General features: G+C 41.2%; 1 protein-coding gene and 1 non-coding gene across 2 annotated transcripts in view; one reads left to right on the top strand and one right to left on the bottom strand.

The window, feature by feature from the left end:
- Positions 1-12,651: 12,651 nt before the first annotated feature.
- TRNAS-AGA lies at positions 12,652-12,733 on the top strand. The gene has a single exon. It is a non-coding gene; the product is annotated as a tRNA-Ser (tRNA).
- Positions 12,734-12,929: 196 nt separating this feature from the next.
- The window catches only part of LOC103724242, a 46,899-nt gene continuing 41,371 nt past the window's right edge, over positions 12,930-18,457 (bottom strand). Inside the window, exon 13 of the mRNA XM_017846917.3 lies at positions 12,930-15,411. Within this exon, the coding sequence (XP_017702406.2) occupies positions 13,148-15,411 (2,264 nt within the window). The 3' untranslated portion in view covers positions 12,930-13,147. The remainder of the gene's footprint in view (positions 15,412-18,457) is intronic.

Here is an 18,457-nt window from a genome sequence, read left to right as displayed (position 1 = left end):
GTCGCACGTGGTTTCATGATCGACAGTCTCTATCATTTACATATGGATGTATCTGTGAATATTACCGAGCAAGAAGTGAGTGCCAAAGGATCCAAAAGATCTAGAGATGAGATAAACCAAAGATATTTGTGGCACCTCAGACTTGGCCATATTGGAGAGGATAGGATGAACAAAATGGATAAAGATGGGCTTCTCGGCTTATTGACTTCCGAGTCATATCCAGTTTGCGAGTCCTGTCTTCAAGAAAAAATGGCTAGATTGCCCTTTGTAGGACATGGGGAGAGGACCACTGAAATACTTACCCTAGTACATACAGATGTATGTGGCCCATTCGATGTGCCAGCCAGGGGCCGTTATTCTTACTTCATTACCTTTACCGATGATTATTCACGATATGGGTATGTGTATCTTATGAGACACAAGTCTGAATCTTTTGAAAAGTTCAAAGAGTTCAAGAATGAAGTAGAAAAACAAACCAGAAAATCTCTTAAGGCTCTTCGATCAGATCGAGGAGGAGAATACCTTAGTGGGGAATTCCGGGACTATCTCAAAGAAAATGGCATAGTCTCACAATGGACACCTCCGGGTACACCTCAACTCAACGGGGTGTCAGAGAGGAGGAATCGGACCCTGTTGGACATGGTCAGGTCCATGATGAGCTTCACTGATTTACCTATGTTTCTTTGGGGAGATGCCTTACTCACAGCGATTTATTTATTGAATAGAGTTTCCTCTAAATCCGTTCCTACCACACCGTATGAGATATGGCATGGTAAGAAACCAAGTCTGGGTCATCTCAAGATTTGGGGATGTCCGGCCCACATCAAGAGACTACAGGCGGACAAGTTAGAGGCTAGGACCATAAGTGCTCGTTTTATAGGATATCCTAAAGAGTCATTAGGATACAATTTTTACGTCTCAGAGGATCACAATGTGTTTGTGAGCCGTCATGCCATCTTCTTGGAAAATCAGTTTATCCTTGATAGAGGCAGTGGGAGGAAAATTGAGCTTGAAGAGAAAGTCTCTGAAAAGCAACGAGTCATGGATCCTATAGAACCCATTCATAAAGAGCCAGTACACGATGTCCCTCGACCACCTCGTAGATCTAGTAGGGTCTCCCATCCTTCCGATAGATACTTAGGTATACTAGAAGAGGATACCGAGGAAATGTTCCTAGTGGGAGATAGGGATCACATACAGGATTTCAAAATCTACAACGAGGCGATATCTGATATCGATTCCGAGAAATGGCTGGAAACTATGAAGTCAGAGTTAGACTCCATGCATTCCAACCAAGTCTGGACCTTAGTAGACCCACCAGAAGGTATTGTACCTATTGGATGCAAATGGATCTACAAGAGGAAGATAGGTTCGGATGGAGAGGTAGAGACCTATAAGGCAAGGCTTGTGGCAAAAGGGTATAGTCAGCACGAGGGCATTGACTATCAGGAGACCTTTTCACCTGTAGCCATGCTAAAATCCATCCGAACATTGCTTGCCATTGCAGCATTTCATGATTATGAAATCTGGCAGATGGATGTGAAAACTGCTTTCCTGAATGGATATCTTAATGAAGATATCTATATGGAATAGCCTTTGGGTTTCACTTCCAGTGATGGAGATCACAAGGTCTGCAAGCTGCAAAGGTCCATCTATGGACTAAAGCAAGCATCTCGGAGTTGGAACACTCGTTTCGATGACGCAATCAAAACGTTTGATTTCATCAAAAATGAAGAGGAACCGTGTGTTTACAAAAAGGTTAGTGGGAGTGCTGTCGTTTTTCTCGTACTGTACGTAGATAACATTCTCCTGATTGGGAATGATATTCCCATGCTAACCTCGGTCAAGGTCTGGTTGTCAAAAGAATTCTCCATGAAAGACCTTGGGGAAGCATCCTATATTCTGGGAATAAAGGTCTATAGAGATAGATCTAAAAGGATGCTTGGCCTTTCACAGAAAATGTACATAGAGGAGGTGCTGAAGAGGTTCAGCATGGAAAACTCCAAGAGGGGTCTCTTACCCCTTAGGCATGGAATTCATCTCTCCAAGAAGATGTGCCCCAACACATCTGAAGAGATTCAACGCATGAGCAAGATTTCCTATGCATCGGCAATAGGAAGCCTCATGTATGCCATGCTGTGTACACGACCTGATATAGCTCTTGCTGTGAGTGTCACAAGCAGATATCAGTCGAATCCAGGTGAAGAACACTGGACAGCTGTGAAGAATATTCTTAAGTACTTGAGAAGAACTAAAGATTTATTCTTGGTTTTTGGAGGATCATCAGAGTTAAAGGTAGAATGGTACACAGATTCAGACTTCATGACTGATGTCGATGACAGGAAGTCAACATCTGGATATGTGTTCTTGTGCAATGGTGGTACGGTAAATTGGAAGAGTTCTAAACAACCGATCATTGCTGATTCTACTATGGAAGCTGAATACATCGCCGCCTCTGAAGCTGCTAAGGAAGGCTTCTGGTTCAAGAAATTCATTGCAGAGTTGGACGTGATGACATCAGATGCCATAACACTCTACTGCGATAATAATGGCGCCATAGACCTTGCTAAGGAGCCAAGGTCTCATCAGAAGTCTAAGCATATAGAGCGGCGCTTCCATCTCATACGCGACTATGTTGAGAAGAAATATGTAAAGGTGCAGAGAGTAGACTCCGCGGATAACGTGGCGGACCCGTTCACTAAGCAGCTGAGTCAGCAAAAGACTGAAGCCCACCTTGAGAAGATGGGCCTAAGATATATGACCAATTGGCTTTAGTGCAAGTGGGAGATTGTTAGATGTATGCCCTAGAAGCCAATTTGGCTGACACATTGTTGATTCTAGGGACATAATTTTGTACTTGACTGTTTATTATTGAATAAATAAAAGGCATCTTTTCATTCATATTATTTATGTGTCTATGAATCGTCCAAGGAATTAATAAGATGATGATACATATTCTCAAGAGTTGAGAATTTGAGCCATGTATCATTGGTGATTAATTTCTAAATGCTCCTGATCAATGGATCATCACGAGGACGGTGATCGATCCGATCAGTGCACAGATCACTTTCCTTCTGGATGGACGAGACTTGAGTCCACAGTGTAGGGACACTGAAGTGATAGTGCAGGTGCTTGTTAGAGAACAAGGGTACTGAGCGTGACCAAGACAAGAAGTCACTTGGATGTCTATCCACTCGTCAGTGACTTGCTTGATGTTGCAGTAGTGTGACTGGTCCTTTGACCTGCGGTGCTTCGGCTACTCACAGTGAGGTTATTGTAGTTTGACTGCACACATACATGGTCTCTAGCCATATGGGTCCATGCAGTGTAGATTGGCTGCAGTAAGTTCACTGTAGGAGTAGGGTATGCACCTATAAGGAATCTATCGATCTTGATAGAAGAGGAGTGATCCTATGTGATTTGTTAGACTGAGTTCTAAGACCTTGGCCAGGGCAGTAATATAAAGTGGAAAAGAGTTTTCCACTATCGAAATCAAGTCGAATAAATCTTGACATATGACAGACGATGGGGTTTGACGAGTTGTCCATGACCTCCGTCCTGTAGGGATCCACGATAGTAGGACTGTATCACATGTTAACTGCACCTAGAGGTTCATCTTTCTATTCTACTGGGTAGCCACTACATGCTGCTAGGTGTCACTGGTGGATGGTGGGACTCATAGGGATTATCTTGATGATCGATAAACCCTAATGAGTTGAGTTGGAATCGTTCCAACCCATTGAAAGGAGTTTTCAATGATAAAGTGATAGAGATCACAATATATCTCACTACCAGTCAGAATAGAACCTATGGGGTCACACACACTAGAAGTATTGACCGATCCGATGGTTGAATAGTGATTATGAATCACGAGTAATCAATTCGATTGATATTCGGTTGAAGAAGGAACAAAGGAAATTAATTAATTGGACTTAAACACAAATCCTACTTCGGATAGGATTCCTAGAGTCCTAATTGGATTAGGACTGGGAATCCTAGTTGGAGTAGGACTGGAATTCCTACTTGGAATAGGATTCCTACAACCCTAATGAGATTAGGAATTTTGAATTAAAATTGGATTCCTACTTGGAGTAGGATTCCTAGAAATCCTAATTGGATTAGGACTTCGGATTCAAATAGAGTCCTAATTGGATTAGGACTAAAATTAAATACATCCTAATTGGATTAGGATTCCTTAAGTCTAAATTAATTATTAATCTAATGAATCAACATGACTCCTAATTGGATTAGGATTGAAGAGTTCAATTGAGTCATGGTTCATTCAAGTTCTAATAGGATTAGGACTAGCATGGATTGAATCCAATTGATTCATGATTTGGTTAAAGCCTAATAGGATTAGGACTTAGCCATAAGAGGGACACCTAATCCTCCTTAGAGGAGGATTAGGGCATCACAAGAAGGAGGGATCACGCCCCTCCTCCTCTCCTTGTGTGCGGCATGAAGAGAGGGGCCGGCGCCCCCTTCTTATGGAATTAACTCTAGGGCTCCTAGATTGTAGGAGCCCTAGATGGCTATATAAGAGGAGGCAAGGGGTCGGCGCCCTAATGCACTTGAAGCCCTCCTCTTGCTGCCGCCACCCTCCCCTCTCCTCCCTTGGTTCAACCGCAAGCAAGGTGCAAGGGAAAGAAGACCTTGGCGACATCCCTTCTTCCTCCTCTTGGCTTCAACGCATGAGAAAAGAAGAAGGCTGCGAAGGGCTTTGATCTTCTTCCTCTTCTTCATCCTTCTTCTTCCTCCTCTCAAGTGCAATCAAGAGTTGATTGAAAGAGAGGAGATCAGCCATCAAAAGAAGTCTTTGCAAGGGAGCTAGCACCCCGGGAAGACAAGAAAGATTTGATCGGTCCTCTACTTCGTGTGGATACCCGTAGAGGCCGGACATTTGAACGGCTTCAAGCGAACCCTCTTCCGAAAACCACGAATTCAGATTTGCGGTGATCATCTACCCGCGCAAGGTGAAGATCTGATCTTCCTAATGGTTTTAAAAGTTTTAATTCTTACCTAATTACGAAAGGTCTCGAAACAACGTTCATGCGATGAACGTTGATCCCGCACATGCCCCCTTTCCGCTGCCATCTGATTTTGTTTTGAAATATCAGCGGCATGGGCGGGTTCCCAACACCTAGCTACCTCGGTGGAAGCCTTCTCGGCCCAAGAAAGTATCAACGGGGATAGAGAACTCACTGGCAAGGGCTGGAGGTGAAGGATTTTGGCCAGCCGTGGTGACTTCCAGTGGAAGAAAGCAACAATGGTCAGTCTGTGAAAACAGACGAATGATGTTTTCAGTGGAAAAAGAGATGGTTTTGAGAGGCGGTGCTTGGCCGGGGTGGCACGTCGGCCACCTAAGAAGGGGGAAGGAGAGAGGAAGTGGGAAGAGGTGCCATGATGGATCAATTGAAGGGAAGGAGGGGTTTAAATAGATGTTTTGGAAGAGGATAACCTTGGATTAAGCCTTAGCTAGCCATTTGCCAATTGCAGTGGCCCTCAACAGCCATTCATATTGGCCGCGAGGAGTTTGCGCTGGCCGTGCCTCCCTAATGGCAGTCATTCAAGTGGGGGATCGCAATGCTCTGCTCCGATTTTTTTTTTTTTTCTTTTGAATTTTGAGTTGAAGCCGACTGAGTTTGCTGACTTTGGTCCAGAACAAGCCAAGTTGGTCTGGTTCTCATAGGTAGGGTTGGTGAAGCCTTGTCTACTAACAAAGGTCTGAAAAGGCACAAGAAATGGCCAAGCCAAACATTTAAGTAGATCGATTGGGGACAGACTGATTTATGTGCAATCTGTTAGACAGCATACAAAAATCATGGAAATAGTGGCAGTAGTAGAGCTGCTGTGCGGTATGTGACAAAAAGGATAATAGGTATGAGGTGTGCACTGTAACTGATGACCTATCAGAACCTAGTCCGCATGTGGTTCGGGATTAAGATAGAATAGGCTTCCTTGCACTTGTTTATTTCAGTCATTTTGGCTATGCATCTCTAAATATAAAATATGTTCTGGTGCCCTAGACAATGCAGCGACATATGGTAAGAGTAAGAAGAGAGCTAGGAACGGGTTCTTATGAGATGCAGCACGATAACTAGATTCCATTACACAAGATCTCCACTAGGGACAAAAGTTGCACCAAAATACACTACCAATGAAGCACTGCTCGATAACTGGTAAGATAGTATACAGACCCAAAACGTGTGAATTGGGGGGGGGGGGGGGGGGGGGGGGGGGAGTGTTGTGGAGGGGGAGGGAGCCTTCAATTTAGTCCCACATCGGCTAGTAGCGGAAAGGTTCTGTGCCTTAAATGAGGGGTGGAAATCCTTTCCTCTCGATGGCCCTTTTGTGGGACAAAACCGTGAGGGCACCAGTCTCCCCCCGTCTGCACTGGACGCGCGGGCCGGAGCGCCCAAAGCGAACAATACCTCAGAAGGAACGTAGTCCTCTTTCTCTGCTAGCTTAATATGGACTAACTGTTGCGTGAGGCTCCGGCCAAAGCATCCGTCCCCGCAACAGATGGCGCTAGAAGGAGGGCGCGCCTCCTCTCTCCATTGACTACCCCTCAGGTTGCCTAGGAGGCTGGTAAAGCCGGGTTAAACCGGCACAGGACCTTCCCGCTGGGAGGCTATGTTGTGGAGGGGGAGGGGGCCTTCAATTTAGTCCCACATCGGCTAGTAGCGGAAAGGTTCTGTGCCTTAAATGAGGGGTGGAAATCCTTTCCTCTCGAGGGTCCTTTTGTGGGACAAAACCGAGGGCACCAGTCTCCCCCCGTTTGCGCTGGACGCGCGGGCCAGAGCGCCCAAAGCGGACAATACCTCGGAAGGAACGCAGTGTTGGGAACCCGCCCATCGCATGAACGTTGTTTAAAACCGTTCGTAGATAGATAAGGATTAAAAACTTTTAAATAACATTAGAAGATCAGATCTTCACCTTGTGCGGGTAGATGATCACCGCAAACTGATGATCGTGGTTTTGGATGAAGGTTCGCTTGAAGCCGTTCAAGTGTCCGGCCTCTACGGGTATCCACACGAAGCAGGAACCGATCCAAATGTTCCAATCTCCCCGGGGTGCTAGCTCCCTTGCAGAGATATGTTTTTGATGGCTGATCACCTCCCTTTCAATCAACTCTTGATTGTGCTTGGGAGGAGAAAGAAGAAGGAGGGATCTTGAAGAAGAATCAAAGCACCTTGCAGCCCTTTTCTTTCCGCTGCGTTGGATGAAGAAAAGGAGGAGGGAGGAGGCTGCCGCCAAGCTTTCTTCTTCTCACCTTTTTGCTGATGGCGGCTGAAACCAAGAGGGGAGAAGGGTGGCCACGAGTTGGAGAGGAGGAGGGCTTCACCTATCCTTAGGGCACCTCCTTTCAAAGCCTTTTAAAGGCATCTAGGGCTCCTATTTGGTTTAGTCCAAATCATGAATCAATTGGGTTCAATCTATGCTAGTCCTAATCCAATTAGAACTTGAATGAACCATGACTCAATTAAACTCTTCAATCCTAATCTAATTAGGAATCATCTTGATTCATTGGATTAATAATTAATTGGGACTTAAGAAATCCTAATCCAATTAGGACTTGTTTAATTCTAGTCCTAATCCAATTAGGACTCTAATTTGAATTCGAAGTCCTAATCCGATTAGGACTCTAGGAATCCTACTCCAAGTAGGAATCCAAAATTTAATTCAAAACTCCTAATCTAATTAGGATTATAGGAATCCTACTCCAAGTAGGAATCCTAGTCCTACTCCAAATAGGATTCCCAGTCCAAGTAGGAATTCCAGTCCAAGTAGAATTCCTAGTCCTAATCCAATTAGGACTCTACAAATCCTACTCTAAGTAGGACTCTTGTTTTAAGTCCAATTAATCAATTTCCTTTGTTCCTTCTTCAACTTATTATCAATCGAATTGATTACTTGTGATTCCTAATCACGATTCAACCATCAGATCGGTCAATGCCTCTAGTGTGTGTGACCCCATAGGTTCTACTCTGACTGATAGTGAGATATATTGTGATCTCTATCACAATATCATTGAAAACTCCTTTCAATGGATCGGAACGATTCCAACTCTACTCATTAGGATTTATCGATCATCAAGATAATCCCTATGAGTCCCACCATCCACTAGTGACACCTAGCAGCATGTAGTGGCTACCCAGCAGAATAGAATGATGAACCTCTAGGTGCAGTTATCATGTGATACAGTCCTTCTATCGTGGATCCCTACAGGACGGAGGTCATGGATAACTCGTCAAACCTCTTCGTCTGTCATATGTCAAGATTTATTCGACTTAAGTTCGAGAGTGGAGAACTCTTTCTCCACTGTGCAATCTGCCTCGGCCGAGGTCTTACGAACTCAGTCTTATAAATCACATAGGATCTCTCCTTATCTATCAAGGTCGATAGATTCCTTATAGGTGCATACCCTACTCCTACAGTGAACCTACTGCAGCCAATCTACACTGCATGGACCCATATGGCTAGAGACCATGTATTTGTGCAGTCAAACTACAATAACCTCACTGTGAGTAGCCGAAGCATCGCAGGTCAAAGGACTAGTCACACTACTGCAACATCAAGCAAGTCACTGACGAGTGGATAGACATCCAAGTGACTTCTTGTGTTGGTCACGCTCAGTACCCTTGTTCTCTAATAAGCACCTGCACTATTACTTCAGTGTCGCCACACTGTGGACTTGAGTCTCGTCCATCCATAAGGAAAGCAATGTGTGCACTGATCGGATCGATCACCATTCTTGTGATGATCCATTGATCAGGAGCATTCAGAAATTAATCACCAATGATGCATGGCTCAAATTCTTAACTCTTAAGAATACGCATCTTCATCTTATTAATTCTTGGATGATTCATAGACACATAAATAATATGAATAGAAAGATGCCTTTATTTATTCAATAATAAATAGTCAAGTACAAAATTATATCTCTAGAATTAATAATGTGTCAGCCAAAATTGGCTTCTAGGGCATACATCTAATACGTAGTCCTCTTTCTCTGCTAGCTTATTGTGGACTAACTGTTGCATGAGGCTCCGGCCAAAGCGTCCGTCCCCGCAACAACAAGGCATCGTGATGCATCCAATGAACGATATATCATACAAATGTTGAAAGTTATGGCTGAAATTAGATCAAATACTAGCATATCTATATTTATATATATTTTGTTTGATGCATAAAGATACGGATACGGATGCTAGTCAGATATAAAAATTTATATCCATATTTATTTTAAATAGATACAGATATAATTGGACACCCAAAGTATGAATATAAATACTGATATAAATTGGATAATTAAATTTTATGACCATAGAATCAAATATGTTACTAAGTGGATGATAAATCAAATTAATAGCATATCAACTGGAAGGGGTCCACAACGAGAAGTTTGATGTCTGGCAAGGCTTCTACTTTTCCTGGAAGAGAAGTAGCACTTTTTGCCGAGCAATCTCACCTCCTTGGTCGTAAGGGTGTTGAGGTATAAAATATCTTCTGGAACAAGTTCGTCCTCCTCAAGACTAAGCATTTTTATCTTTTTATTTCGAAGGCGAGTGCTCAGCTTTCCAGTGGCTGCAGGACCTTGCCTAGGAGACGTTGTATCCAGTTGCTTGGAAAAAGTTTTGACTGGCTTTTTCCCTTCCCCTGACATGGCTATGATGCCATCATTCCGACCATGTTCATGCGGCAAGAAAGCCATGGCTAAAAAGATGCGTAAAAAGCATTACTTTTTTGGGATACCAGCAACGTCTCTAGTACGGTCCTTATTTGAATTCAAAATCCATTACATGTATGCTTCCGACAGCATCTTATTTGGTTGTCCAGACATGATACGAGGAACTCTCTCTCAGAGAGTTGCTGTGTTGTCCAAGAACAAGATTTCTTTACTTTATGGGTGACGATGTTAGAAATATCATTCTCTTTCACTGGTCGCCCAAAGGTCTCAACAAAAGCCGCTCTGTCAAGGTAACTGGAGATATTCGCCATGTCACAGGTGGAGGTGACGGAGGGTTTCGAGGTTTCCAAGGTAACTGGATTTTTCACTGGATTCCTCGGGGGGAGGTGTTGGGGTATCTACACCACTTGGCTCGATGGCCAAACCAATGAGAGAGGAAGCACTTTATAGGATTCCGGCAGCTAACCATGATGTGCCCTGTGCCGCCACCCCGGAAACAAACCCCTACTTTAAAAGGTTTCCAAGGGGTGCATGGGAATGAAGCAACGGAATGGTTGGGTCTGACCTCTTGTCCCTGGGAGCTGCATGGCTAAAGTTAACAGGAGGTATGGGGGGAGGCATGGTGGTTGGTCAATTGGGAAGTTAAGGGTTTGGCATAAGTCTCTTGTCTATAGGTGGGACTATTAGATTTCCATTTCCATCCCCTCAAACTTTTGCAGCCGGACACCACCACCACCACCCAGAAGGAAAGGGGTTTCCAGGCTGATGGGTGAAGTTTCGTTGTGCCAAGGACGACATCAGTGTCCAATGACCTTGATCCATTCTACCCCATTCTTTATATCCTCATATTTGTCGTATTTCATTCTAATTAGTCGCACATCACAAACAATATTAGAAATAATGGCTTTGAAATGCCTTGAAAATTTTACTAACTTCTTCTGTAGTCAGAAGTGTCTTTGCATTGTCATGGAAGGACAGGTTACATAGAGGTGAAGTGTAATGCTGTGATAACTACCAATAAGCTGCAATACAACTCAGTGCTTGCTATAATAGAACAGAATGTTTTAATTATAACCAAGCTTAATATGTTTGATATCCATAACTTGCTTGAAAAACTTGCAGTTAGCAATGATTCAAAAGGTAAATTTTGTAGTGTCTATTGTTAAGTCTTGTCTTCTGATAAGCTTAATTACATTTATTGGAATAAATGAGGAGTTTGAAACTTGTTTGCACATGCCCTATATATGTGGTAATATTCTTTTAAATCAGCGACAACTGTGGTCTTTTGGCTGGAATGCAAGCAGATGAGTTATTTAGATGGCCAATTCATAACTTAGATCTCAGGATCCTGTGCCATTTCGACTACTGACCCATTATAGGAACAACCAGAAAACAGCCTCCCTTGCTCAGGGGAGATGGAAACCTTTAGACATATTCCACTATGAACACTTCTACTCTGTTTTTTGATTTTAGAGTTTGTTTGATTTGCTAGAAGAATTTTTCTTGCTAAAATATTTTTTCTAAAAAACTGATATTCGAATATATAATATCTGAAAAAAATAATTTTTATATGTTTGGTTGACTATAAAAAAGCAGCATATTTTAGAATAGCTTATGTTTGGTTGAACATTTACTATCCTAAAAAAATTATGTAAAATACCTATTATGCCTTTAAAAAAAGAAAAAACCTTATCCTATTCTATCTATATGCTTAAGGACACTTTTGAAAGAAAAAAAAATTACATCAATTTTCAGCAATATTTCTCTATTTTTTTATTGATCACACTTTTCCTTCTCTTTCTATGAAGATCGACCTCGTTAAAGGTCTACGTCACTAGTCCAACCAAGTTTATATTAACATAAAAAATCATAGATTATTTAAAATAAAATATAATATAAAAAATATTAATATTTTTTGTATCAAATATCATTATTACTCTAATTACAGCATAAATAAAACTAAGCATGAATTATCAAATCATAGAGAGCTTGTAAGAAAATTATATACAAAATGAGTGTGTAGAAGTTATTAATGTTTTAAAATATTTTCACAATAATATTTCAAAAATATCATAAGAACAAAATAAGATATATTTATTTTTCATTTTTTATCAAAGGGAAAAGAATTTTTATAAAAGATAATGATTAAAATATGAAATACCAAAATATAATGCAAATGATGTTCAATGATATTTGAATAATAAATTACTCATAGAAACCAAGAATCCATGTTATAACCTGGTGGTTGAAGTCTTGCCATTAATTTGGAAAAGGAAAAGAAAAAGGAATACATGTTCCAAATGAAAAGAAATTCTAGCTAATTTGAAAATTTTCTATATCATTTCATCTCTCATAGCCAAACAGATAGAAAGCTCGAGTTTTCAAAAGCTTTAGGGCCTATTTATAATTGCTTTATTTTTTCCGAGAGGCTCTGCTCAGTATTGTTGTCTTCACATTTCAATTTCTCCATAAGTTAGTGGAATATAACCCTACAAAATGCTTTACTCTATGGAATGTTTAAAACAACAAGAAAAATAACTTTCTTCTGATTATTCAAGTGGCTTTATTCCTCTATATTTTCAAAATGGTCATCACTTATTTACTTATTCAGGCAAGACCTAAGCAAAAATGCTTAAACAAGGGCTCGAGAGTTTGCTTATCCAAGCCATTTTCTATATGTTATTCCATGTCTCCAATAAGGCAGGGACTTCTTCCTCCCTTATCATCATCGTTTTCATTGTTATGTTACATAGTTTACACAACCATTGGTCTAATGGCCGACATGAAGATGCAAAAAGATCCAACCTAGCGATCAGCTGCACATAAAAAAACTAAACATAAACAAATTGGGGCACACATAGAGACTTGGTTTTGAAATTTTATGATAGAGTTGTATGAATTGCTCCAATGAATAAAGAATATGCCAGATGAAAATATTTGAACAAGCTAAGTTAAACTAAGTGGACGTGCCGGAGTGGTTATCGGGCATGACTAGAAATCATGTGGGCTCTGCCCGCGCAGGTTCGAATCCTGCCGTCCACGTTTTCCCTTTTTTTTTTAAATCATTTATGTCAGCAAAAATTCGTGGTTTTTGAAAAAAAGAAACATTCTACAGATGCAAAAGAACCTGTTTTAATTTTGCAATGATAACAAACTGCAAACTGAAGTGACAATTTAAACAGTTTCCACTTCACCATGAAGAATGCGTCTAAAATCATTTATAGAATTTAAATAGCTGTTAAACCCTGTTTCTTTTCACATTTTTAAATTTTTTTGGATAAGATAATTTTTTCGGCATACATTCGTCTCTTAAAAAAAAACATTTCAGAGATAAGTTCAAGCACTTGTTTAAATATTTAATGACAATAATAAACTGCAAAGCTGAAGTAAAATTTAAACAATTTCAGATCACCTTGAAACATGAGTTTGTGAACAATTACAAAATGTTGGTAGTTGTTAAACCTCGTTTATTCCTAATAGCAATGCCTGAGCATACGCCTTACCTCGCTTAAGGTCGCTATGTTTCAGGTGTAAAGGCCTCAAATGATCAAAAGATTCACTGTAGCCATCCATGCGAACCACCACTACTTGGTCGCCCATGGATTGCATTGATCTCGAAAGCACTGAACCGAAGAGCTTCAAAGACGTTACCCGGCCTTTCCTTGAATTCCAAAACTTAATCAGAAATTGGTGTGGCAAAATTGATAGAATGCCAGCAACCCTCTTCAACAGCTTTCTTACTTTCAAGAAGTGCTTGGCTGAGTTCAGACAGATAAGGCCCACCAATATAACCATCTTCAGCACCAATGCTTGAGTACTCAACCTTTTCATTGCAGCCCAACGAAGATTACTCAGAGAGAAAAGCTCACCGGAGGTGTCCAATATGAAGTCATAGAAAGGAGTGGTATTTCTGTACACATCCTCCAGAGAATGAATGCTAGATACTGAAAGTGCATGGAAGTAATCTCTAGATTCTGTGGCATTAAGAAATGCAGACAAGCTAGATCTTGATGTGATAAACCATCCTCTTCCCATTTGACATGATGATGCATAAAAGAGAATGCTCTCAAGAAGCAGCAGCTGACTTTGAAGATCCAAAATGGATGAAGGGAGGAAGGTTTTTGCTAAAGGAGTGGTGCGCTGGCACCCTTCAGTTCTAGAATAACTTAGCTCTCGAAGAAAATGTTGCCACGGAAACTCTCGGCCGATCATGCCACGAATAGTCCGGTGCAATGTGTAACTAAGTTTCCGTGACAGAAGAAAAACCACCACTCTTCCAATTTTTGCTGCTCCAAACTGATCCAACACACCCAAGTTTCTGTGAAGAACTGCAGTAATTAACGAGGTGTTTGTACCTTGTGTAGACGATTCAATCTGCTCCAAAATCCTTGAGAAGTCTAGAGGGAAAAAAGTGCGGCATAGAAATGCATCAAAATTGGTCAAACTTTCGTAGAACCTTTTAGATTCACATTCTAATCCTGGAAAGCCATGTTCCTTGAGACAATTCAGTACCATGTAGTAGTAGTGTGCAATAAGGCCTCGCTGGACCATACTAGAATGTCGAAAAAGGTGGCTATGAAGCTCTTGCAATTTTTTCAGCAATGATGCTCCAACAGAAATTACTTCAGATGCCCAATATTTCTCAGCGAGGCAATTGAACACCAAGTCACTCATATATGCAACATTGTCTAAAACACGGAGATGCTTTTCATCTGTCCACCGAATCCATGATGCTCGGGCATTAGAAGAAATATAAATTCCTTCAATATCTGATTTGAGGACACCAAAGAACTTCAGACAGAATTTTTCATATTTAGTATATTTGCTCACTTCTGGAGTTCCAATGGAGTGGAAGTAAGACAGAACACCTTTTACCCTTTTAACCCATGAATTCCAAGAGAACATGAGACTTTGAATGGAAACATAACTAAACATGTCTTGCACACTGCAACCTCTGTATCTCCAAAGGGCAACATCAGATTCCTGATAATACTCAGAGGCACTCGTCTGAAGACAAATGTCTAGATATTTCCGAGCAGCAAAAGTTTCTACGCATATATTCCGGGAAGTCTTAGCATTGTTAATATGCCTAGCAAAGGAGGTAAGGCTAGCACTTTGGTCTGACAGAAAATCAGCTTCAGCCGAAATATAGGCCTTGAAATCATTTGACACTGACATGTATAGAGATCTGGCTTTTTCTAAAACCTGCTGTAGTTCATTGAAGCACTTTAAAGGCCAACCTTTATTTCCTTCCGTCCAAAGCATCTTCCCTGTAGCATAAAAGAGCACCAAATCGGCAGATTTTTCATAATGTTTAGCTATACGCAGCATATCAGCTTCAAGCATAATGTCTCCTTTCAAATTTGCAACAACTGAAGCTTCCTCATAATAATCAGACTTCAATAGTAAACCCAATGCATCTGTTGGAAAAGCCCTGACAAACTTCTCCAGGGAATCAATGTCCTGTAACTTATGATAATCTGAGATAGTGCCCTTCATATAATCAATCCAATCATCTCCGGGCACCATAACCGGCCATTCACGAAGAAATTGAAATCCCAAGTCAAACTGCAGTGCTTGACGACAAGCTGACAAGCATTTTGACAGATGTTGTCCTTGAGCATAGACTTTGGCTGCTTCAGACCAAGAACCAGCCAATGCAAAACAGTCACCAGCATCTTCAAACCTCGGTTCATGACATTTGTGTAAATAAATCATTCCTGTATAAGTAACACAGATGAAAGACTCAAGTTACATGAAGAAAAAGGTCTGGAAATAAACACATATGATAAAACATAGAGATATGTAAAGCAATTATAAATAAATTCAAATACTATTTTCATTCTCATAGACTCGCCATCATGTAACAAATCATATCTTAGAACTCGATTCTACACAAGTTGATACTTTCTCTTTGAACTTCTCATATATACTGTGTTTTATCTGTATTGCCCATGGTCTCTAAGTGAAACTAGCATGGGTAATTTTCTCATATTGAAAACCAAAAACTAAAGATAGGGAAGAAAAAGGAACAAAGACATGAATGGAAAGAATAAATATTCAATTAACCAGAAGGAAAAAATGATGAAACTGCCATATATAAATTTTTCTGCAAATACTCGTTTAATCAACACGAGCATATGCAAATCAGAAATATTTCAATGAATGCCATCAGAGCCATGTGTATCCATAATAACAAAGGAACTATGATTTTCAGAATAAGTGTTGATTCACAATGAAGAAACCGAACTGTTAAGAAAACCAGCTAGTTTCTTCAACCATCTTTGTCCTGTTTAAGTGATGGAAATCTAGACAAAACATATTTAGCAAAAAGAGACCACATATCTTAGATGACATGAAAAAACTACAGAATGGAATTCTCATAAATAATCAAATTCTAAAAGCATAGCTATGCATAAACATGCATCATAGTGCTTTCTAAGGTCCCTGAGAACTAGTCTCATAATGTCCCTGTGAACTAGAAATTCGTTGGATATTGGATGCAGCTTTTCAAAAAATGGAAACCTGCGAAACATAATTACAAGTACACATATTTCCAGCACATCATTTGAATTTCTCTGTCACTTTTGCGTTGAATGCTCTTATTTTTCAAATTCATATGTTTTATTGAAATAGTTACTTTTAGACTTGTCCAAGTTTACCTAGCATCAAACTGATCAACCTATTTTTAATTCTCAAATTCGTTCTTCTAGCTGTTAAGAACAGTGTATTGTGTTTCACTTTTCCCTTTTCTCTCATTTATTTCATATACACATCAACATCAATATGGCTCTCAAGTATCACCTGATAGGGTCCTGTTCATTCAAATTTTATACGTATTACAATAGCCCTATAGTCAATCCATGTTAAAGTGTTTGGTTCTTGTAATTGAAGCCATATTAAATAGTCTAATTAACATAGTCATAGATTTTCAAGTAAGATCTTAGCTACTCTACTTAAAATAGATGTTACCACCTCAACATTACTGTAATAGTACTAAAACATGATAATCAAAATGGCACGATGGCTCAATTCATTGAAATATCCATAGATTCTATTAATCTGATTACTACAAACTGTTGATAATTCGGTTAGATTATTGTTAAACTTTGGGGTACTTGATTACTAGTCTCAGTACCAAGGACGACGGAACTATCCTGAACCGCCTAGGTCAGGGTGTATCGAGCCGTAACAGTGACGGATCAGGATGGTTCTAGCAACCAAAACAAAAAACCAGCGATGGGGTGAGAGAAGGGGAAGGAAAGAGAGGACAAGAGAGAGAGAGGAGGGGAGGGAGAGAGAGGGAGAGGAAGCAAGAGAGAGGGAGATTGGCAGATGGCCGACAGAGGGCTATGGAGGGCCAGAGAGCCGCGTGAAAGGGCGAAGGAGGGGCTCCGCCTCCAGTTCCCCTATGGCTTTTGAAATTACAAAGGGGCCCCCTCCATGACCCCTATTTCGAAATCAATGGGGGAACCAATTGCCCTATTGCTTTCGAAATGGGCCAACGGAGGGCTATGGAGGGCCAGAGAGACGGTGGCAGATGGCCGACGGAGGGTTGCGGAGGGCCGTAAGAAGGGGCGGAGAAGGGGCTTCACCTCCAGTTGCCCTATTGCTTTCGAAATAGGGGTCCTAGAGAGGGTTCATTTTTATTTTCGAAGATTTGAAGCCAAGTCGGCAAAGGTTTGCCGACTTCGCTTCAAATCTTCGAAAATAAAAATGGGCCCTCTCCGGAACCCCTATTTCAAAAGCAATAAGAGATCCAGAGGCGAAAAAGGAAGAGAGGGGAGGGTGGCAAATGGCCGACGGAGCGCTGCGGAGGACTGGAGATCTGCGCGAAGGGGCGGAGGAGAGGCTTCGCCTCTGGTTCCCCTATTGCTTTCGAAATAGGGTTCCCGGAGGGTGTCCCTTGCCGACTTCACTTCAAATCTTCGAAAATAAAAAGGGGCCCCCTCTGGGACCCCTAATTCGAAAGCAATAGGAGAACCGGAGGTGGAGCCCCTCCTCCGCCCCTTCGCGCAGCTCTCTGGCCCTCCGCCAGCTTTCTTCCTCTCTCTCCCTCCCTTTATCCCTCGCCCTCTCCTCCCACCCCCCTCTCTCTCTTTCCTCCTCTCCCATTCTCCCTCCCCTGCCCTCCCCTGGCTCTACTGTGTTAGTACGGGCTCGACACAGAATGGCATGGTACTGCACCGAGCTACGCCGCCGAGCTACTGGCACAAGTTCCAATACCGGCACATCGATCCTTGCTCAGCACTTCACTATAGTTGTCATACATACAAAAGAATATTTACTATATAATGTGAAAGGCTTTGAAGCTTTGAATAGGCCATGGACTACTGCACATTTACCACTATCTTAGAAGTCCAAACATGGATTTCAAGGGATTGTTCAAACCATGGTGACCCAACAAGTTGGATGGTCAAGCTCATGTTCGACCAATTTATGATAGGGTTACTCTCAACTAACTCAAATTCAATTAAATAATAATAAAGGACCTCACTGAAAACCTTTTACTTCGAGTGGGATTAGGTAGGTTAGCAGGTATGGGTTGAAATTGCTACCCTTAGTTTGTAGCAAATTATACCATGAACCGATAAAGAATGTAGTGATGGACTATCGGTTACACTTATTTAGCTAAAATGAAGGACAGGCTGAGCCTTACTTGATAAGGAGAACAGATTATTAAATGGCAAGAAGATGAAGACTAACCGAAGCCAATAATAGGAACCCTAGAATGCTCACTTCCAAAGGAGTTTAAGTACAAAGGCG

This window comes from Phoenix dactylifera, unplaced genomic scaffold, assembly GCF_009389715.1.
Source record: "Phoenix dactylifera cultivar Barhee BC4 unplaced genomic scaffold, palm_55x_up_171113_PBpolish2nd_filt_p 000527F, whole genome shotgun sequence".
NCBI classification, from domain to species: Eukaryota; Viridiplantae; Streptophyta; class Magnoliopsida; order Arecales; family Arecaceae; genus Phoenix; species Phoenix dactylifera.
The sequence above is the reverse complement of the archived record's forward strand: the minus strand, read 5'-3'. Positions and strand labels throughout refer to the sequence as shown.